The sequence below is a fragment of the Schistocerca cancellata genome, chromosome 9, assembly GCF_023864275.1.
Source record: "Schistocerca cancellata isolate TAMUIC-IGC-003103 chromosome 9, iqSchCanc2.1, whole genome shotgun sequence".
NCBI lineage: Eukaryota > Metazoa > Arthropoda > Insecta > Orthoptera > Acrididae > Schistocerca > Schistocerca cancellata.
Genome location: NC_064634.1, coordinates 168,361,777 through 168,385,978, shown reverse-complemented (window position 1 = coordinate 168,385,978; position 24,202 = coordinate 168,361,777). Strand labels below are relative to the sequence as shown.

General features: G+C 38.4%; 1 protein-coding gene across 1 annotated transcript in view; it reads left to right on the top strand.

The window, feature by feature from the left end:
• The first annotated feature begins 1,258 nt into the window (after nt 1-1,258).
• LOC126100892 (armadillo repeat-containing protein 2) overlaps nt 1,259-24,202 on the top strand; it is a 169,328-nt gene continuing 146,384 nt past the window's right edge. Inside the window, exons 1-4 of the mRNA XM_049911559.1 lie at nt 1,259-1,422; nt 12,067-12,390; nt 12,504-12,733; nt 15,149-15,402. Coding sequence (XP_049767516.1) covers nt 12,089-12,390; nt 12,504-12,733; nt 15,149-15,402 — 786 coding nt within the window. The 5' untranslated portion in view covers nt 1,259-1,422; nt 12,067-12,088. The remainder of the gene's footprint in view (nt 1,423-12,066; nt 12,391-12,503; nt 12,734-15,148; nt 15,403-24,202) is intronic.

The window sequence follows — 24,202 nt, the reverse complement described above, 5'->3', positions numbered from 1 at the left end:
AAAGTAGTGTCACAAATTTCGTATAAGGGTACGTCCGGCAATTAATACCAATTAAGATATGGGCCGTTGATGATCTGCAGGTTACAGCCTCCATTTTATTTATGGATTAGGCAATATTCATAACTGAAGACATAGCAAATTATCACAAAATGCATTTGTGGGCAAATGCACATCCTGTAGCAACCACTGACGTGAACGATGTCGCTGTGTATAACCGATTTCTGCGCTTGTAGAAGACGACTGTTGTTTATGCATGATGGGGCGGCACCCCATGAGCCATGTGTTTCTGAAAGAGTCGTGAGGCACTACGAAGAAGAGCGTAATGACATGTCAGACTATGTGGCAACCACATAGAGCACTATTATAGTGCCTGCTTCTACGGAACAGACAAATGAGACTGAGGGGACAGATTGGCCCCTATCTCCACGGGTGTTGATTTCCGGACATACCGTTACATTAACTTTTTCTCTAACTCTGATCCATATTATCTCCTGTAGGACTATATGACACTTCTTTTTAAACATCCTTTATGGTTAAACCGCTTACAATGAGATCAATTCTTGCAAAATGTCTCGAATGTGTGAGATTACCGAGGTTGGTAGACTCTTGTTATTTCTTTGCAAGATTTGTATTACTGGTCTGTTCGCGTCAAAGTCGGCACAAAAACTAGTTTAGCAAACAGAAAAGTCAGTTTTCTCTATTATTTGATCGCTTCAGTATACCACGTCATGTACGACGATGAGATTTCTGCCTTCACCGTGTCACGCTAATTGATAATTACGCATTGTCCCAAATGGTGTGCGTCGTTAGAAATGCGGCTCCAAATTCGATCCATGGCTCGCACGGGGAGTAGGAAGAACTTCAAACCATACAAATACCACTCACAAAACAAACTACATCCTGATGCGACGCGCATGGCTGAAAGGCATCATACGTTTGTTTCATCTGTCATTTTATCATGAGGGTAAAGCAATAAAGCAGTAATGTTGCAGCAACACTAGCATAGGTAACAGCCGAAAAGAACCCTCAAAATGCACAGAATTATCAACTACCATTTAAATAGACGATATAAGAAGAAGACATTAAACACTATTTCAAGGCGTTATTTTCCCTGTGTAAATACCAGCAAGTGCAATTAAGACACCGTGAGGAACACAGCTTATTTTAGGAATATTGATTACACTCCCCCTCCTCCTTCCCAACTGTGATAGTGGGGGTACAGAAATCAATAGCTAGTGGAAGCGTCGTGCGACGCAGCGAAATGCAATGTGTTCATGGAATAGCTCTAGCAGCGACCACAGCCCTGAGCTGGGCGCTATGTTATTCAGTCCTGTGTCTGAGAAAGCAAATTTTCTGGTGTAGAAGTCATGTGAACTTATTTGTGTAAGACCCAGCCTTATAAAGCAACGGATATCTTCCATTGTAAGTAGGTTTTGGCGTAGTAATATAAGTTCTTCTATCAGGCCTGTGTAGAATAAGTTTTTCTCTGCTGTAGACTCGCGCGATCTACGCTAAAACCTTTCAGGCGTTTACATTGTCGTTAGGCTCGTCGGCATTCTTCAGTACGATAGTTCCAAGTCTGTGCTTCCCGAAAGCGTGGCAAGCACGTGATAGGAACGCAGCACGCATTTCACTGTACTTTTTCTTAGTTCAGTGGTGGAACGCTACAGGACACTAAAAGTAGCACGACTGGATCGAAAATATTGGTGAAGGTTTTACCGCAAATGGCATACTCTGGTCTTTAGAACATTTCATTTTTCTAGATAACAGTTGCCAGTGCTAGCAGCTACGTACATTTTATTTGTGTTAGTTGTTCAGTCACAGCTTATTATCCAGTTTAAAGTACCGTACCTTTCGGCAGTAGACACTTTGGGTCACGATCCTTTTTGCATTGCCATTGGCTTCTAATGAGTCGTTTTCTAACGGTGTTTCATTATGACGCATGTCAGTTACGCTATACGTAAGTAAACTGTTAAGTTGGCATAACAATCACAAATTGAGTTCACTTTTACGAGTGCCGTATCCTTCGACAAAACAGAGGACTTTCGTTAATTTAATTAAACTTACCGATACCAATAATGTGAGACCGACAAAATTTCAGAGATTGTTTATCAACAAAACGTGTTTTGAACAAAGTTGAGAATTAGAATTGAATATATACAAGATGATAACGCATCTGAAATTCATACTACGCTTGACTGGTGTAATTTCTGCAAAACGCAATAAATTTGTGGCAGGACTGTGATAAATGTTTTCTCATAAGAGACGGAACACAGTTACACATGCAGCTATACCATAATCCATTCTCCATCCATAGCCTCTGTAAGTTCCTGCATTCCATCACATTCTGGGCGTATTAGGCCTATATCTTTTTTCCACCCTCCTGAAAGACTTTGTGACCACATTTTGTGAGTTGTTGGTATTCTGTTACCATCTGTACATACCGTAATGACTGTACAATTCTCTTTGTTTACTTCCTATCCACCACACCAAAGTTGAATCTATTTCTATTAGTTTAGTGATGTTTTCATTCTTTACTATGTCCGTTATTGAGGTTTATGCAACACCTCATGCATTTCCATTGTGTGGAGCCTTTCTTTCACTTTGTCAGTTAGCAACCACACTTTTGTCCCAAGCGACACAATGCTGTTCACAAAACACTTGCACAATCACTTCTTTTTTTTAACTTTAAATTACCATGATTCCATGATACTGGATGCAGCCACTCAATTATGGCCTTTGTTTGCGTTTCAAATTTTATTCCGTAATGTGATGCTTGTATGAAGAAGGCCTATATGTTCACATGAAGTATGACTTATAAACTAATATACAAGTCATTCTTCGTGTTAACGTATGGGCCTACTGTTTTTTGTTTTTTTTTTGTTTTTTGTTTTTTTTTTTTTTTTTTTTCCCCTTCACCATACTTTACTCCTCATACCTGTCACTTATTTTCTATACATATTACTTACATCTTCTTCATCTTCAGCTCCAATCAGTTGATTGTGCACGAACAGTAGACTGTATATACTCCCATAGCTTACTCTTATGATCCATATTTTGACGTTTCCTCCTCCAATTTTTAAAGACTTTATCAATACATGTGTTGAACAACACGAGAGATCCAAAATCCTTTATGTACAATCCCTTGTTAAGAGTAAACTCTTCTGTCAAACAGTTATCTATTTTGACTCTACTTCTATTGTCCTTACTATAATGTTTCACTGCATTATTATAAACTGAAGATACTTTTTTGTCTTGCACTGGGTACCATTAGTCTTTCATTGGAGCACTGTCATAAACCATCTTCAGATCAATAAATATAATATACATTTCCCATCTGCTGTTATTTTTTTTCTGCTGGTTGTTTTCGGCAGAATTTGTTGTTAGAATGATCTTCCTCCTCTAAACTCACTTTGCTCTTTCAGATCTTCCTGCTATTCTATCTGTTTTACAGTTTGTCCATTGAAAAGCCAGAACATCTTTACTGTTGAAAAAGCATTAGCCACCTAAATGAAATACAAAAATTCTTGCAGATGTATGCATTCAGAGAATTTTAAAGCTTCAAGAGAAGGCCATCAGATGCAAAACAAAACAAACACCATGGGAATCCTGAAATAACAAATTCAAAGAATTTAAAATGTTAATTGCACCAAGTTTCTATATATATGTGAGACAATATTTCCTTTAATGGTAAATTGTACAGCATCTCTAAACAGAGGTTTTCATTACTACAACAAAAGAACTGTAGAAAATTATCATACATCAAGCAAAATGTTGAAAATGACAGATAGGAGCCCCACAAATGCAAGAATTTTATTTTATAATAGACTGTCATTTAGAGTAAATGAACTGAGCACCTACAAAAGAAAACTGAAGGATTATCTCATCTCTGGATGTTGGTATAAGGCGAAACAGTACTTGCAGGCTAATCCATAAGACAAATGTAAAGTTGGAAGTGAAGTAAAACACTTCCTTTTCCTTTGAAAACAGATTTACTGAAAGATGGAAAGGAAAACAAACTGCAGTGCTTAAAATACAGAAGAGAACATACAGATTAAGTGTATTTTGGGCAGATATGATTTAATGAGTTTTCATTATGTATAAATGTTTAAATTTTCTGCAGTATTGATAAACATACATGATCTAAAAAGCTAGTTTCCAGTTTATGTAAATGTGAAACTTGTTTTAGTATTTTCAGCAATATGTCATAAATGAACAACTTGGCTTTGTTTACTTTCCTTTCATATCCGGTACTGTTGAGTAAATTAATGCAGGGTGTTAGCATATATCATCACAGTGTATTACTACTTATGATCTGTTAACATAATACAGTGCAAAAAGATTGTTGTTATATATCAAAGACAGATTTTGAAGAAAAATTACACTGAATTAAATTGGCAACATGAAATACCTAATATCATTGTGAAATATGATCTATGGACGAAAAAATAAAGTGTAACTATAAGTATTATTTTGTAGAAACTGAAGAAATGTGTAACTATCACATTAATATAAAAGGCTTTATATACAAAAAGTCTAGGATTACATGTAAGTTACTGAAATTGAAAATTTATTAACCAAGTGATCAGTTTCATTTGTGGCACAGTCATCATAAGACCAATACCTTGTGATGATGGCTGGGAAGAGTGGTAAGGAGCAGCTCACTATGTTGCGAAAATAAACACATTAAGTAGTGTGTATTTTATGATAAACCCATTGAGTAGTGTTTATTGTCTCCAGCCATCATCATGGAGATTGAATGGTACCATGATCAAAACCAGTCACCTGATTAATGAATTTTAAATTTTAACAACTTACACGTAATCCTAGACTGTTTTTATTTAATAACTTTTATTTTGATTTTCTATCTCTGTTTCCTATGAGTAGTGTTCCAAAAGACAGTGTTATTTTAGTTGAGCAGACTGTTATTGGAATGGGCTCTCAACTATGAGTGTATTCATTATCATCAACCACTTAACATCAACTGATTTTTCTATGCATTACAGTGTCCATACGTAGCCTGTTCATCTATGTTTCTGTTGCATGTTTTCTAATGTCAACAACCCATCTCTCATCATGCTTTAGTTATGGACTCTCTTGGAATGCAGCAAAAAACATCCTTCGTCTGTCTAATCAGCTTTTGCATAATTTTCTGTTCTGTATGGTACTTGCATATTGTATCAGTCTTGTTATGGTTGATTTTCAGACTTCTTGTTTTTTGTTTATAATTTTTTGCATACAGTTTTGAGATTAATGACTTTGGATAATGTCATACTTAGACGTACAATGGTTTTATAGTACTAAATTCTATATGTTAATGATAATCATAATTACTTTGGCTTAACAATGGTGTTGCAGTAGTGTAGGCAAATGGTACATAGTGTGCAAAATAATGATGAATCACATATGCTGTCCATTCATATCAATGTGACCACCTGTCAAAAACCTGAATGACCATCATTTGCAGTGTGGACCACTGTGAGACATACAGGAGGAGAGTACCAAGAGTGACGTGGAGTCATGCCAATTCCAGTGCTATTGCCAGTTGTGCTAGGTTTCTTGGTCGAGGGTCCATGGTGCAAACATCCCACAGATTGTTGGTTTGGTTCAAATCAGGAGAGTTTGGTGCCCAGGGGAGTAAAGTAAACTCATCTGCTGCTCTTCGAACCATGCATATATACTGTAAGCTGTGGCATGTTGCATTGTCCGTCTGGTAGATGCTATTGTGCCAAGGAAAACCAGACTGCGTGTAGGGGTGGACAAATGCATACCTGTGTTGATCCATAGTGCCTTCCAGAATGATGTGATCATCGAAAAGATGCCACAAATACATTGTCCAGAGCATAATGCATGCAGAGTGTTTGCTTTCAGATGTTTTGTGCCATACATGGCAATGGCCATCTTTCTGATGGAGCATACAACGTGATATATCTGAAGAGGCTACCTGTTTCCACTCACTGGATGTCCAGTTGCAGTATTGATGTACAGAGTCCGGCCGTCATCACAGATAAACACGACTCAACATGGGTACCAGGTGCCTGCTGTGGCGACCCTTATGCAGCAGCGTACCCCATGATTGTTGTGGAGACACTGTTGGTTGCCCCTTGGTTCATCTGGGTCGCCAGCTGATCAACAGTTGCACATCTCTTCAGCCATACATATCTCCATAGCCATCATTGACCCCTGTCATCTGTGCCCATGGTTGTCTCGACGTTGATTTTGGATAGTCCCATTTTTACATCCACAGTATACTTTAACCACGGCAGCACGTGAACAGTTTACAAACATAACTACTTTGGAAATGCTTCCACCTTAGACCCGAAAGCCAATTATCATATCCTTTTGAACGTCAGACAGATTGCATCGTTTCTGCATTACCACAGCATTCAGCTGACACACTTAATATATCCTTCAATGCTAGTGCTGCCATCTGCCGTCTGGGAGTGGTTTTGCACATTGACGTCAAATATAAGCTGTCGTCACATTATTGTGACTGGATTGTGTATACACACCTAAAACGTGTATTCCTTCTTTTTTCCTAGTTTAAAGCTTTGGAACCTTTCTGTAGGACTTCTGAGAATAGTTTCAATGGCATGGAATCTCTCTTCACAATTTCTCTTTCAGGTCTAAATTTCTCACTATACTGATGAAGTTTGATGTAAGCTGTAGCTTCAACTTGAACTTTCTTATGTATAGTCAGACAGGTTCAATCAACATTTTTAGAACAGATTTTGTGTACAAAACGAGTCAATATTTTCCTTAGAAACTGTGAATTTAGTACAAAGTAGTAATTCATGCACATTGCTCTGCAACATTTTCCTTAAAAACTGTGAGTTCTGTACAAATTAATACTTCATACTCATTGCTCTACAATTTCTCCTTATTCTATAATTATGATTCAGTGTGTTGTATCGATTTCCAAATCCAGCTTAGTCCTTTGTCTGATTAAATTCTAATGATTTTTCTGTGTAGTGAATATCTCATATAATGACTGACAGGAGACTGATAGGTCTTTTATAATGACTGAGAAAACTTTGTCTTGATCACTAATTATTTTATTAATGATTACCAGTTTCAACTATGGGGCTAACCAGGGATGTGCTAGAATATCTTTTTATTTGATCCCATTCTTCTAAATCACACTGACTTAACAATGTCCACATTCAAAAAAACCAATGCTTACATTGTTGTTGACAAGTTTAGCAAAATATGTGCATTTCGATCAGAGGCTTGAGCACCACTCCTTACATTCTGTGATACTCACATTAGTCCAAAGAGTTTACAAAATTAAAGATGAATCATTGCTAAAATATATCAGTATTTCATAAATTAATCCAGGAATGAGTTTAATAATTAGCATTAGATTGTTCAATTAATAATATGAATTTTAAGTATGCCAGAAATTTCGTAATTTCAGTTATTCTTAAAAGAAGAGTAATTTTAACTGTTGATTATAACACATTAATTTCTTTTTTATACATTGCAGCCTGAAATATAATACATTGTATACAAAATCATATGAATTCTTTTAGTGAAACAGCTGAGATAACTTTAACATATGCAACAATTGATAGAATACATAGTATCAGTTGTCTCTATAAAAAAAAAGGTATGTTACAGCAGGATGATTAATTACAGGTTCCTGTGCTTGTTGTGTTTCCTCGTCCCAGAACTGTGGACCTTCATTGAGCTGAACTGCCGTTTCCCTACTAGTTACTTCTATGATTGTTTTCTCTATTAAAATGCCCATGGTTATCCCCATTATTCCTATCCTGAATTATGCTCAAAATTTCTCTCTCTATTGACACTTTGATTCTGACAGAAGTTACTATTACTTCTGTTTCTGTAATTGCTCCAATTTTGATTTTTGTCGTTCCAAATACTATGGTACATACTTCTTTCTGTCATCATATTGTAAAAATTGTTCGAGACAATCATCAGGTTCGTGTACTAAATCTCACTGCAACCTTTCTGGTAATCTCCTTTTAAGTGCATCAGTCAAGGTCATTTCATCAATTAGTTTGTCAAGATGTGTCAGTTGGTTCTTACAAAACTCTTTCAAAGTACCATCCCAGTTCCTATAATTAGGATCATTCAAAAATGCAATTTTGATTCTCCCCTGTTCAGCTTCCAGCTAAAACTTATTTAAAAAACTTTTCTTGAAACTTTGATGTGATGTGTTCCTTACTGACTTAAAGTTAAATTTACCCATGACAGAGCTTCATCTTCAAGACATCTTTTAACATATTTAATTTTTTGATTGTCATTCATGTCTGACACAAAACTGCCTCTACAGTGGTGCAGAAAATCCACAGAATGTAAATTGTCTGTTGGAAAACTTTTGATGGGAGTGTCGGACCATGCAATACCATTGTTTACACACAGATTTTTGTGAATGCAAGTTTCCTAAACTGCTGAAATTTTTTGATCTAAAACAGTTACATTAGGTTGCATATTGTTTTCAACATTTAAATTTTTTTGGTTTAATCTGGCAATATTTTGTTCCATTTTTTCTGCTATGTCCTTCTGTTCAACTCTGATGTCATCAACATTCTTCGACTGTCCCGCTGACTCAATTGCTAGCTCATTTTCCAAAACATTAAATTTATTTTTTAAAACATTAACTTTTTCATTCACACTTTTTAACCCCTCTGACAACCCATTTTTTTACCTCTGAAACTTGATTACTGAGTCGTCCTATCTGATCTTGAACTTTGTCTATTTTACTATTTGTTTCAGTTCTTATTTCAGTTAACTGGTCAATTACTGCACTAAATTTGCTATTGTTATCTGCCTTCATTTGCTCTAGTTTTGCCAAAATTAACTACAAAATATCAGTCTTTACTGTTTCTTTACTGACAATGTTTTCATGTGGCTCAGACATGTGCTGGCTGTATCTTACAGCTTTCACTTCTACCTCACTCCTACCCTCATCCCTGTTCATTTTGTTAACAAGCACATAATTCCTTAAACAAATTAACTTCACAAATTGTTTGTACTTATCTTTCCTTTCTGATGCCCCTGGTTGTAGTTTTAAAGTCTTCTTTCATTTGATCCGGTCTGTCATTGTTGGTAGTACATCATCACTGTTGATATGTTGCTTTGTTGGGCAGCCCTTGGTCTTCTTTCTTTGTGTCAGTGGAAATTCATAAATTGTAAATGCAATAAGGCACTTTCTTTTCTGCAACAGACAAAACTTCATTATTACGCGACTGATCCTGGGCGAAGCCGCCACTTGTAATCTACCCCTCCCCCCTTTGTTGTTGCTACTGTCATTGATGGTAAAGTCATTTGAGAAATTTTGAGAGGAGTAATATTTACAATAAACTTTTTACTTATCTTTTCTCTCATAGTTGACTCCAGTTATTCATGTCTAGGAGTCTGAATCTTGAAGCTGAAATTTTTACTGTTTAGGTTCTCAAGTTCCAATTGAAGTAAATAAATTTGAAGAATGCCTGTGCAGATTTTTCTAATGTTTATTTGTATCACATTTTACTATATCACACTGTCTTTTGAATTTTCGTATTAGCAAATCCATAATTACATTGTTCTTCCAAAATACAAAAACATGTCCGATCACATCAAAGGCATGCCCACTGCTACCTTCGCACTCAGCTGTAATAACAATATTCCAAAGGGTCCACAAACTTCCCTGACAACTGAACTTCTATTAATTTATAAATGAATCTAGAAATTTTTAGTACAGATTGTACACATTGATTGTAACAACGAAAATAAAGTAATTCGGTTTCTTAATTTTTAGCTTGAAATACAATACATTATGTTTATAATTATATGAAATTCCTCAGATAAACTGTTGAGATAATACTGACCTGTCCAAAATTCGAAAATTAGTTCTGGCATTGACTACTTGTGATGAGTAAAAGCAATGCTAGAGGAGGGTGGCCCTTTACAGTCTCCAGAATTTATTTAAAATTCTCCTGATTTCTGTCACTGTGTCTGATGAGTGATTCTAATTATGTACACTCTTTTTGTTATGAATCTATGATCACTTGCTATCAGAAAGTGGTTTAGGACCATTAAATACTGTACGTTACGTGAATTATAATTTGCCTCACTGCTGTTGTATAGGCTCCTTTTATTTTGGTAGCATTTCTAGCACAGAGTCAGCTGTGAAGCCCCTTTTGAATGATTATACCAGGTGATACAAAAAGCAAGAACAGATTGCAATTGTTTAACACAGGCAAACTATAAAAGATAGAAACACATTGCACATGTCACTAGACAAAGAAAGGACCAAAATTTGTCACATCTGCACTGTTGTTCATTTGTAGCAACATGGTGACTATACTACAAGAGAAATCATTCTATGTGTTGGAATTTGCGCACAGTCAATTCGTTGTTCAAGTGCAGTGTGCAGTCCACTCCCGATTCAGCAAGAAACCATCTCTGCACAAGCAGACTTATGACTGGCAAACAGAGTTCTTAGAAGTTGATCGCATATGTAAAGGGAAGAGCACTCATCAGCGATGCACGCATGATGAAAATATTTGAGTGTATCCAAGATGTGTTCACACATAGTTCTTGAAAGTCCACAAGACAGGTAGACCAAGAACTTCATGATCCTCAAACAACAGTGTGGCATGTTCTGAAATGAGGCCTGTGCATGAAGCCTTACAAATTGCAGTTACTGCACCAGTTGTGTCCCAGTGACTGTAACTGATAGTATGAATTTTGCTGTGTTCATTGCCTTTGACCTCCCAGGTCACCAGACTTCACACCGCACAATTTTTTTTGTGGGGAGGGGGGCTGCACAAAACACAGAGTCTTTGTACCACCTATAGCAGCTACTCTTTAAAAGCTGAGAAACTGAATTGTTGAAGCTATCAGTTCAATAAACATGATCCTATTGATTTGTATGTGGAATTATATTCCTCAAGCATTGCGTGGTGCTTATGTTCACTGTATGATGTAGTGCCTGTGCAAAACATAAAACTTTGAGCCTTACTCTAACCAGTGAAATGCGCATTGTGTTTCTATCTTTCATAGTTTGTCTCTAATAAACAATTGAAATCTGTTATTGCTTTTTGAATCACCCTGTATAGTTCACCAATCAAACTGGACACTCTTGGGTTGCAGCCCAAGCATACATCAAATCATGAAATCAGCCAGGCTGGCTATACATCACCATTCGGTGTTTTTCTTGAACAACAATTCAGTTCCTTAACTGACATCTCACAAGCTTGCATGTATCATTCAGGTCTCCAGACCCATGATATACTAGCCTACAAAAAATTTAGCAAGACATATGAACAGTACTAAGGAACTAAACCTGGCCGACCTATGATGCCAGCAGTCTTGGCCAGGTTGGATTGCTTCTAAATCTCAGAGCTTGAGATCGAAACAGTAAATTCATATGCCAATCACATGCCAGCATACCCCTCATGTTACCTAACAGTCCAGATGTGACAAGTGTGATGCTTTTAGTTCAGAACGTAACAGACTTTGTCTTGCCACGCGATTTGCATTGGGGATTGATTAGCATTTCACCCAAACTTGTCTCCATAAACTGATCCATAAAGCTTATTATTCTATGGATACCAAGCAGTGTGGTGTAAAAGTCTGGATTGGACAGTGGGTAGCCGGCCGAAGTGGCCGCGCGGTTCTGGCGCTACAGTCTGGAACCGCGAGACCGCTACGGTCGCAGGTTCGAATCCTGCCTCAGGCATGGATGTGTGTGATGTCCTTAGGTTAGTTAGGTTTAACTAGTTCTAAGTTCTAGGGGACTAATGACCTCAGCAGTTGAGTCCCATAGTGCTCAGAGCCATTTGAACCATTTGGACAGTGGGATCTACTCTGTCAGATTCCCATGTTCCTGATTAAGATTCTATTAAGAGCTCTCCCACTAGTTTTTATCAGAGTCATATTTTGCAACTAGATTTGATACTATGAAGATGTAATACTAAAATAAAATCCTTTCTTATTTCTGTTTTGAAACATTTTATTTATGTATTGCAGTGGTTTGATGTAATCAAAAAAATTTAATATGTGTTAGTACATCTTCTGATATATCCTGTATCATATTTAGAAACAATTTTTTTGCAGTGTTGAGACTGCCACAGCAACAATGGAGCTGAGCACCCAGTCACCACACCGCATTGTACACGGAATGAACGGTTCACCTAAAATGACTGTCCCTTTTTATGCACCACCACTGCATTGCAAGAAGACAAGTGCAGAAATTATTAATGAAGCACGTGCAGCTGTACTGAAGAATACTGGAGATGTTCTGAACAGTGCTAGTGGCTCAGGAGTGAGTTCTGTGAGACCAATTGACACCAAAAGGCCATTTACACCACGGGAGAGGCAACGAACTCTGTATGGTTCCTCTCCATTGAACAGTGCTCAGAGACCACCCAGTTCATTCAGGTGATGATAAAAGTATATTGATATTCTAGTGTGAATTTTGTATTACCAAAAAAATTAAAAATTAATAGAATTTTTAATGTAAAGTAAAGTGAGTCTGCTATACATTTTTACAGTTTAGGTTATCTACAATTCCAAGAATTGGAACCTGGAAGTAAGATCCCACCAAATGCTCGTCGTCTGAATCCCATATCACTCAGTGCAGTAGCAACACATGCAAATGAGATAGAAGATGCAGTACAGCCTCATAAAGTACCTTCTGGGGAAGGACTGAAGCGCATCAAATTACCTTCAATTAACATAAGCCGAAGGAAGCAGTTTAGGAATACTATATCACTTGACAATTGTGAGTTTACATAGTTTATTTTTATTTCCTTATACAGTGATATAGTAAAGTTAATGTATTTGTTTATAGTTTTCATGCTCTTAAAGCATTTGCATATGTAGAAAGTGACATGACTGTAGAGTGTTATAATTTACATAAGTTGTCAAAGAGACATAAAATAATTACAGAAGACCAGCTACAAATTATTTTCTCAGTACTTCAAATATGAATTAACTGGCTATTGGTTATTAATGTGTTCGATTTTGACATCTGATTCATAATAACAATAATAAGAAATAGAAGATGAGTAGGAGGGTGGGAACAGGAAATTCAGACCATTACTCAAGCAAGAAGAGATACCTTAATGCTAACTATTAATAATGTCATGGTATAAAAGATGCATGGATTACATGCAGGTCCGCAGGTCGTGGTCGTGCGGTAGCGTTCTCGCTTCCCACGCCCAGGTTCCCGGGTTCGATTCCCGGCGGGGTCAGGGATTTTCTCTGCCTCGTGATGACTTGGTGTTGTGTGCTGTCCTTAGGGTAGTTAGGTTTAAGTAGTTCTAAGTTCTAGGGGACTAATGACCATAGATGCTAAGTCCCATAGTGCTCAGAGCCATTTGAACTATTTGATTACATGCAGAACTAATGAAATCTTTCAACGGATTGGCAAAATATCAAGCAGGACTCAAATCTCTAAATGGAGTACAAGCCTTAGAACTAAGTGTACAAACTGCACAGTCAAAAATACATCACTTAGTGCAGGGGTGGCAAACACAAAAGCTCACTTGGACCAAATAAAGAAGGTAAAGCAAGAATTTAAAAATCCAGTGTTCATATAAATGTTAACTGATTTAGAAAAGTGTAGTACAAAGCACAAGAACAAAGATAACAGTAATGTTTTCTTCCTGGCACATGGCATCTCTTTTCTTCTACTATCTTCCCAATTTTGGGAGAAAATTTATTTACAGTAATTGCTATGAAACTGAGCCAAGATGAATGTCTGAAATTTTAAATTTGACATGAGATTTATTTTCTTTCATAACTGAAAATGGCTGCTCACATCAATAAGTACTGCCAAACATGGAAATTATTTCATACACAAATTTTGAGTATTTTCAGCATCGGAAGTCAGATATTTATAGAATTAAGGAAAAATTCCACCTTCGCTAAATTTTGTCTTCAAATCTGAACCTCACTGGATCTCAGTTACCTCCATTGACATTTGATTAGTTGCTGGTATTGAGTCTATATTTATTGCATAAATTGAAGAAAACAAAGATAAATTGTTTTCCAAGATTTTAAAATTTGCAAATCTTCATTCAAATTCATTTCTGATGCTCAAGATTCCTTCTATGTATGTTTTTTATGACGTCATATCACCAAAACTATATTTGTTCATGTTGAAAGTTGGAAAATGTATTGAATCATCATTTTACAATTGCTTTTCCAATGAAACGAGTTTATATTTGTGAACTTGATCACAAATGTTTGTGATTGTCTGATCATTTCCTTGGAGTTTGTGATTGAAATCCTGTAAGAGTTTTGGTAACTCACACATGTAGGATAATCTTGTAACTATATTTTGCTTTATTGCTTCATTAATTAATATTGGACAACTCTTTACTGACCATCTACAGTCTCATAATTGTTTGAATGGTGCTGTTGGCACCAGTGCAAAGCAGCATGAGATCAGTCATGAAGATTTCCAATTTGTACTGATACATGTCAATCAGACATATGGAACCAAAGCAACAAAGTCATGAAAAAAGACTATACTGACAAAGAAAGTAGTGTGCCCTTCTGTTTCTCAGAGCTAGCACTGTTGGTCCATGGGCCCAATTGCTGCACATTCTGGTGGGAGGAGTCTGCAAAGCACACAAGTGGAATCTCCTATTGTACTCCCTATGTCTGTCATGTGTCAGTTTCCTACTGAAATATTCACTTCTAGCCAGATTTTGAGCTCCTTTCGACATTTGGTAGAAATTTTTTTCATGTTTTGATCCACACTTCCTCCTCCCAGAATGTGGAAAGCAAAGGTATGCATTTTAGAGCCCATGTTTACTAGACATTTTTGCTTTGAATGATTGTTCCCAAAATATCCATGAATAATGACCATTCCAAATGGGGCGCCCTGTATATATTTCATATAAAATATATAATTCTTCACCATGTCACACTTAAATACAATATTGGACTTGGATATGATTCACCATTCATGCCAACAAAGAGGTTTACAGTTTAATTTGATCAAAAGTCATCTACTGCAATTAAAGTTACATTCTTTGAATATGAATAGTGGTCACATATTGGTTTCACAAGTTCTTTCTGTTGGTATATTGAGTGATATTTTGCCATAACATGTGATTGTAGACTGCAGTTAGAATTAGTTATTTGAAATCATCAGTATCAGTAAATTCTTATCATTTTTAAACAGTACCTGAGGAGTTAGAAGTAGAAGATTCCTCCGAAGCAGAGTCAATCCCCGAGCGGAAAGTACGCAGCAGCCCTGTACAACGTGTAAGACCACCACAGGACCAACAGTCATCTGACTCCCCCGCTGTTGCATCACCATTGCCGAGTAAACGAACTCTGCCAGATGACACTGTGAAAGTTCAAGCTACTGTGGATATTTGGCATGATGTTGGTAGCAAGAAACCAAAACGTTCTGATGACGAGATTACTGACAAGGTAAGAATTGTAATTTCAGTCACTAAAGTACATTACTGAACCATAACAAGAACACAATAGGTATGACAACATAAAATTTTCATTGATTTCACAAGACTCAATAATTTTTTGTGTGCAATACCTTTATTTGATTGCAGCCATTGCTGGAAAAGAATTAATACGTTTTCTGTTACAACAGAAATAGAAAGAACATAACGTAACAAAACACTATTTTAAAAAGCTACATACTATAATACAATGGAGACGAAACTGTGTTAACAAAAGTAATGAGATTTGAACAGACTGACAACAGCATAAAAATATTAGCACTGGACCTGTGTTCCACAGTGTGTAAGGGATGTTTTTTTTTTTTTTTTTTTTGGGGGGGGGGGGGGGGGAGAGACAAGAAAAGTAGCCTCAATTAACAATCTCTGGTTTCTTCTTCCAGAATTAGAAAGAAAGTAAGAGACAAGGCATCAATGCTTGATGAGAGAAGCAATACAATAGTTACTAGTACAGATGAAGGGGAACCATCAAACAAACAAGAATGGAACAAAACCATTTGACTCCATTTTTTGGTGTTCTCTGTTAATAAAGGTTATATTCGATCTGTCCTACCATATGGCAATTATTGCACACTTCTTTGTTTCTTTTTCCAGCTCCTGTGAGATTGTGAAGCATTGCTCATGTTTAAGGTCCCATGAGTCATTCATTGTTGATGTTTCATAGACATCATTATGAATGAGAACCTTCAGAAATGTGGGACAAGTAAAGGTATACATAGATAAAAAGAAAGGCACAGATTGAAACTAATTCTGTGTGTACTTTATTAACAATAAACTATCACTACACTGCTATTTGTGCAAAGATGGGCTACATTTAACATTGTACAGTCATCATTAAAACCTCCATAAAAAACTACCAGCTCCTGAGTTACATTATATGAATGCTGTTTATTTTGTGCTGATAATTAAATATTCACATGATGACAATGCTGTTACTAAAGGATGACAATTATCTGGCATTATAGTATCAGAGACATGTTTGCAGTGAGAATTTCTACGTACAAATCTTTGATCTAACCTTTGAAAAGAGTGGCAGACTTGGTATGTACAAAGTGATGAACTATTGAAGGTCATATAGGTTCAATGAAGGTCATATAGGAAAATGTGTTCTTCGTTCTAGTAGGGATTAACTAGAAATAGAGGATGGATACAGCAAAACACATTGTTAGATAAAAATTTTAAGGGGCATAAGGGGTCACCTATCATCACCAATAACTGTGATCTTAAAGGTAATTATCGAAGGTCATTTGAAGGTTGAGTTATGTTTCATGGAAATCCCTATTTGTGACTCAGATTTGGAAAGAGCGAAGATAGATTCGAATTTTAAGCTTTAATTAACATGTTTATTGGCAAAAATAAATGCTTCACAACACATAAATGGTATTTTGACATTTGAAGACAAAAAAACATAGATCATTGATCTACAAGTTATTGAGCGAATCATCTTGCCTGTCATTCCTTAGTAAGCTTCATCCAATTTGTATCTAAGATTGTATTTTGCTGTGTGCTTTCTTTATTCCGAGTTAATCCCTACTAGCTCTAAAAATACATTTGCCGATTTGACTTAATTTAATCTCATCATGACTGTGAATAACGTAGCATTTTATATGTAAAATTTGCCACATTTTTCAAATCTTAAATCAAGTATTAGGATCCTGATTTTTTTAAAAATCACTTTAACCTCCAAATCAACCTGAAAATCGTGTTCAATGTGACGACTGTTAATAGTAATGTGTGTTCCTCTTTGCCACCTACAACTTTTATCCTAAACATTTTTCTGTATCTCATCTCTATCTTAAGTTACTCTCATTACTGATTAAAATTGTTCACCCTGTATATATAAAGACAGTGTTATGGAAAGGATAGATAGCTATTCACCATATAGTGGAGATACTAAGTCACAGATAGGCACAACAAAAGGACTGTTGAACAAGTAATCTTTCAGCCACTAAGACCTTCTTCAAATTAGACAAAACACACACACACACACACCTGACCATTGTCTCTGGCTGCTAAGGCCAGACTGCGAGCAGCTGCACATGATGGGAGAAGCAATCTAGGTGGTGGAGGGAAGGAGGAGGGGGAGGGATAGCAGGGGAGGGCTGGGGGATGGTAAAATGCTGCTTGTAGGAGCATACAGGGGTGAGGTGGAGAGAGGCTACGGCAACCACTTGGAGTCGGGAGGTTAGATGGAGGGCAGGGGCTGTGGTAAAGGAGAGAAGTAAAAGAGCTGTGGATGTGTTGGTGGAATAGATGGATGTTTCCTGGCTGGACTGGTAACATGGAGGGGATAGGTGGGTGAAGGGTAGTGACTCATGAAGGTTGAATCCAGGAGGGCTACAGAAATGGAGGATATATTGCAGGGAGAGTTCCCACCTGCACAATTTTGAAAAATTGGTGTTGGTGGGAAGAATCCAGGTTGTACAGGCTGTGAAGCAGTCATTAAACTAAAAAACATTCTGTTGGGCAGCTTGCTCAGCAACTGAGTGGTCCAGCTGTTTCTTGGCCATAGTTTGTAGTTGGTCATTTATGCAGACAGACAACTTGTTGGTTGTCATGCCCATGTAGAATGCACCGCAGTGGTTGCAGTTTAACCTGTAGATCAGTTGACTGGTTTCACAGGTGTTCCTGCCTTTGATGGGATAGGTGATACTTGTGACTGGACTGGAGTAGGTGGTGGTGTGGAGGCTGCATGGGACAGGTCTTGTGTCTAGCCATGAGCCAGGAGACAAGGAATTGGGAGCAGAGGTTGTGTAGGAATTGCTGAGGATATTGTGTAGCTTCAGTGGACAGTAGAATACCACTGTGGGAGGGTTGTGAAGGATAGTGTGTAGGACATAACTCATTTAAGACCATGACAAGAGGTGGTTGAAACACTGGTGGAGAATGTTATTCACTTGTTCCAGTCCTGGTGGTCCTGAGTCAGGAGGAGGAGTGGGAGGGGGGTGGTGACTAGGGGGATAAGGCACAGGAGATCTGTTTCTGTACAAGTTTGGGAGTGTAATTATGTTCTGTGAAGGCCTGAGTGAGATCCTTGGTATATTTCGAGAGAGGCTGCTTGTCATGGGCATATGGCTGTATGGAAGGGGCTTCTTGGTATGGAATGGGTGGCAGCTGTGGAAGTGGAGGTATTGCTGGTGGTTGACAGGTTTGATATAGGCTGAGGTACTGATGTAGCCATCTTTGAGGTGAAGGTCAACATCGGGGGGGGGGGGGGGGGGGGGGGGTTGTGTCGAGGAGGATCAGGTGAAGCAAATGTAGAAGATGATGTTGAGGTTCTGGCAGAACATGGATAGGTTGTCCTCACCCCTGATCACAAAGATGTCATCAGTGAATCTGAACTAGGTTAGGGGTTTGATATTCTGGGTCGTCTGAAAGTATTCCTCTAGATGGCCTACGAATAGATTGACATAGAATGGCGCCATGTGGTTGCCCATAGCCATAACATTTATTTGTTTGTAGGTGATGCCTTCAAAGGAGAAGTAATAGTGGGTGAGCATATAGTTGAAGGAGGTTGTAGATTTGGAACCTTGCAGACATTGGGAAAGATAGTGTTCAGTAGCAGAAAGGCCGTGGTCATAGGGATTGTTAGTGTAGAGGGACATGTCATCAATAGTGACATGCAGGACACCATGTGGTAAAGGGAAAGGAACTGTAGAAAGTCATTGAAGGAAATGGTTGGTATCTTTTATGTAGGGTGGTAGGTTGCAGGTAGTTGGCTAAAAGTGTGAATCTATGAAAGCAGAGATTCTCTCAGTGGGGGCACAGTAAGCAGCCACAATGGGGCATCCTGGGTGGTTGGGTTTACAGACTTTAGGAAGCATGTAGAACGTAGGAGTGCAGGGAATGGAGGGATGATGAGAGAGATAGACTCCAGAGGGAGGTTCTGGGATAGGACTAAGGATTTGAGATACTGAAGTGGGGTCTTTGTGGCTGGGTTTGTAGTTGGCTGAATCTGACAACTGCGGAGTCCTTCTGCAAGGTAATCCTTGTGGTTCAAAACAACAGTAGTGGAGTCTTTATCAGCAGGTAGCATTATAAGATCAGGATCAGTTTCTAGGTGGTGGTTGCAATTCTGTCTACAGATGTAAGATTATCTTGCAAGTTGAGGGATTTGGGGGATGATGGTGAGGAAAAATTTGAGATTAAGAAATGCTCTGAAGTTAACAAGTTACCGAAGTTAACAAAACAAATCATCCCATGTTAATTTTACAGAGTTTCTTAACCTTGAATCTCGCCGTACCATTGTTTCCACATCCCTCTATACTAACATTCCTATGCTCATGGCTTTGCTGCTATTGAACACTACCTTTCCCAAGGCCCAAAAACCTACAACCTCTGTCCTGGTCACCAGGACCAACTATATCTTCACCTACAATTACTTCTCCTTTGAAGTCATCATCTACAACAAATTTGTGGTATGTCAATGGGCACCCGTATGGCACCAACCTATGCCAATCTATTAATGAGCCCTGAATATCAAACCCCTCACCTGGTTCAGGTTCACTAATGACATCTTCATGATCTGGATCATAGGTGAGAACACCCTATCCACATTCCTCCAGAACCTCGACACCTATTCCCCCATTCGCTTCACCTGGCCCTCCTCAAACCAGCTAGCCAATTCCTCGATGACGACCTCCGTCTCAAAGATGGCTGCGTCAGTACCTCCATCCATATTAAACTTACAAACCACCAGCAATACCTCTACTTTAACAGCTGCCACTGATGCTTTCACAGACCATAATTACAATCCCAGCCTTGTAAAGAAACAGATTTCCGGTGCATTATCTCTCCAGTCAGCGCCGGCTTTAGGGTGGGGCGACCTAGGCGGTCGCCCAGGGCGCCGGGGCCCAAGGGGCGCCACATACTAAATGCATGTAAAAAAGAAAAAATTACAATTTACAATCACCCATTTCGTGAAACTAAAATATTATTCAGTCTCATTCAACATACGTCGCTAATCTCTCGAATGCACGATGAATTCGGGGTAGCAGAAGAGAAATCATGCTGAATGCAATCTTCGTATTGTCTGCAACCATCCATGTTTGACACGGGCTAGCACGGGCTCTACCAAAGCGCCTCTAAAATTTGTTTCAAGAACTGCAACAAGGAAGAGCCCATGCAGCCACACCATCTCTCGTTCACAACAGAAACTACCGGTCGCTCCAAATAAAAGAAAATACAGACTGTGAAATATACATTACATTATGATTTAATTAATACGAATGTATTTATATCGAATATTTGTGACTTAATGACTCATGTACATTAATTAATAGATCATGCAATGCGTGCACTGTATTCATAGAGAATTCTCCCCCAACGTACTGAAATAATACAGCGCCACACAATGTTTGTTAGACTGCATGTGTTGGCAGCACTACGATTTGCACCTTCATGTCAGTAATTGTCAGTAAGAGTCGAGGCAGCGGTCATGTTTTCGTGGCGGAATAATTGTGAGTGAAACGAGTGTCGTGACTGTGTCAACATTTTAATTTTCTGGTAAGTGCGAAAAACATTTTTATCTTTCAGTTCAGGTTTTTTTCTAGTTACGTCTACTGATAGGTGAATTTCTTTATTTGTTATAGATCGAATATTGTGGTCGCGAAATAGAGCAGTGCCCAAGCAATAATTTGTCAAATTATTAAATGCTGTTCTAAATTACAAGAAAAGTTAACTGTCAACATGAAGTCAGATATTGATGGAAATTTGCTGTGCGACGAAATTTTAGGCCTGCAACACTATCTTGAAGACAGCCAGGCAACGCCTATTGAAGCCTTAAACTTCATAAAAAAGCATAATCTTCAAGAGTTATATCCCAACATCTGGATAACGTTACGTATTTTGCTAACAATACCAGTGACTGTCGCAAGCGGCGAACGCAGTTTTTCCAAACTGAAGTTGATAAAAACATACTTGTGGTCTACAATGTCTCAAACAAGACTAACCAGTTTGGCCTCACTGTCCATTGAAAATGAAGTTGCAGAAAACCTGGACTTTGCTAATCTGATCAGAGACTTTGCCGACAGAAAAGCGAGAAAAGTAAAATTTTAGTTGTTTATAATTGTTTTCATTAGGCGTAATATGTTTTGTGTTCAGATGACTGACAGAAAATATAGGTTTATGGCTTACAGTTATATTAAATTCAATAAAAATATGGTACCCAATTCAAAATTAGTGTTTTTTCGTTATACATATTACCTCCTATATATAAAAATCAATTGTTGTGTGTTAGTCTCACCAAAACAAAGAAATGGCTTGACCAATTTGAATAATTTTTGTTTTGTTTTGTTCGCTTTAGTACAGGGGTGCTTCAGAAAAGAAAAGAAATATTTGGGATATACGAGCCTGTTTCAACCACATTTTACGCATCTTTTCTTTGTTTGGAACACGCAAAAACAATTTTCTAGAGTTTTTGTAGATGTACAGTGCAGTACTACGCAATATTTTTAGACAATTTCCCAAAACGTGAATGCCCAAACAATATATCACTGCTATACTGACTGTTACGGCAGCGACAGCAGCATGCTGGACTGACGTCACAGGCTACACAAGACTCACATGGAGCGTCTTAGCGGGCTTTCAGATTATTTGGATTTCATTTCCATTTAAAAAAATAAAATACTCAAATTTACAATGGAAAAAACCATGTTATGATCATAAGATGACGCCATTAACCACTTAAGACGATTTCTAGAAAACAGTCAAATACCGTGTTGCAAAGCACTGCCAGGTTCGCTATTTATACAATAAAGGGCGCCAACTGGACGACTCGCCCGGGGCACCTGGATGGCTATGGCCGGCCCTGTCTCCAGTCACCCTCCACAAAGTCTCACTATCCTGGCCACAAAGGAACATTCCCCTCTGACTCATACCAACCAGGACTGGAGCAACTCAATCACATTCTCCACCAGGGTTTCAACCAGCTCTCATTGCGCCTTGAAATGATGAATGTCCTGCCCACTAACCTTCCCAGTCCTCCCACAGTGGTATTCTCCCATCCACTGAACCTACACAATATACTCATCCATCCCTACACAACTCCTGCGCAGGCTGCGGTGGCCAAGCGGTTCTAGGCCCTTCAGTCCGGAACCGCGCGACTGCTACGGTCGCAGGTTTGAATCCTGCCTCGGGAATGGATGTGTGTGATGTCCTTAAGTTAGTTAGGTTTAAGTAGTTCTAAGTTCTAGGGAACTGATGACCTCCAATGTTAAGTCCCATAGTGCTCAGAGCCATTTGAACCATTTGAACAATTCCTGCTCTCATCTCCTTGTCCCATGGCTCATATCCTTGTAGTAGACCTAGACACAAGATCTGTCCCATACAGCCTCCCACCACCACGTACTCCAGTTTGGTCACAAACATCACCTATCTCATCAAAGGCCATTACCTGTGAAACCAGTCAAGTAATCTACAAGCTAAGCTGCAACCACTGTGCTGTGTTCTATGTTGCCATGACAACCAACAAGCTGTCTGTCCAAATATTTGACCACCCACAAACTGTTTCCAAGAAACAGCTGACCACTCAGTTGCTGAGCATGCTGCTCAACACAATGTCCTTCATTTTAATGACTGCTTCACAGCCTGTGCCATCTGAATCCTTCCTAGCAACACCAGCTCTTCTGAACTGCACAGGTGGGAACTCTTCCTGTAATATATTCCCCATTCTTGTAACACTCCTGGTCTCAATCTTCATTAGTCATTGTCCTTCGCCCATCTCCTTCCTCCCTGTTCCCACTCCAGCATTACACAGTCCTCTATTCCACCAACACAACCACAGCCATCTTACTTCTCTCCTTTTCCCCCCTGCCCTCTGCCTAGCCTCCTGATTGCACCTAGCTGCCCTACCCTCTCTCCACTTTGACCCTGTATGCTCCCAAAAGCAACGCTTTACCATCCCCCAGCCCTATCCTGCTATCCCTCCCTCTCCTCCTTCCCCCCAACGCCCAGATTGCTTCTCCCATCAGGGGCAGCTGCTCACAGTGTGGCCTTGTCATCCATAAACAGTGGTCATGCATTTGTGAGTTGCATTTGCATGAGTGTGTGTGCATGTGTATGTGACCTAATTTGGAAGAAGGGCTTTGTGGCCTAAAGCTTGCTTGTTTGATAGTCTTTTCATTGTGTATGTCTGCCACTCAACATTCCACTACATGGTGAGTAGTTCTCTCTGTTCTCTCCAACATTGTAATGCACACACACACACACACACACACACACACACAATTTGGCTCCATGTTTAGACAATGGGACAAAATGTATGTGAAAATTATGTATGTGTACATGCATGTATTATGATGAAAATAATAGTTAAAGTTTACAATTGCGCACTATACAAAACAGCCATATTACTAGGAATAGATATTAATTTTATTGTTTTCTAGAATAGTAAGCTGTAGAATGCCATTAATTACAGATGACAATTTTCAACATTCAGGCTGAGGATCAAGTTGTGCAGTTGGTTCAGTAAGTTGTCATAAGTGAAAATTAACATCAACATACAGATCAGGGATTATATGTTTTACCTGCATTTGAACAAATATTACAAAAAACATTTCACTGACAGGAAAGAGAAAATCAAATAATATTTTGCAGAGGAGACCAAATAAGGCTCGAGATACCAATACAAATGAAAAGCTCCTAGCTCATCATTCTCTTTTATTTTTAATCTTCCTTGTTCATAATTACATGCACTTTTTCTATCACAATGACAGCTCCAACTTGTGTAAATACTCCAAATGCCATATATCTACATC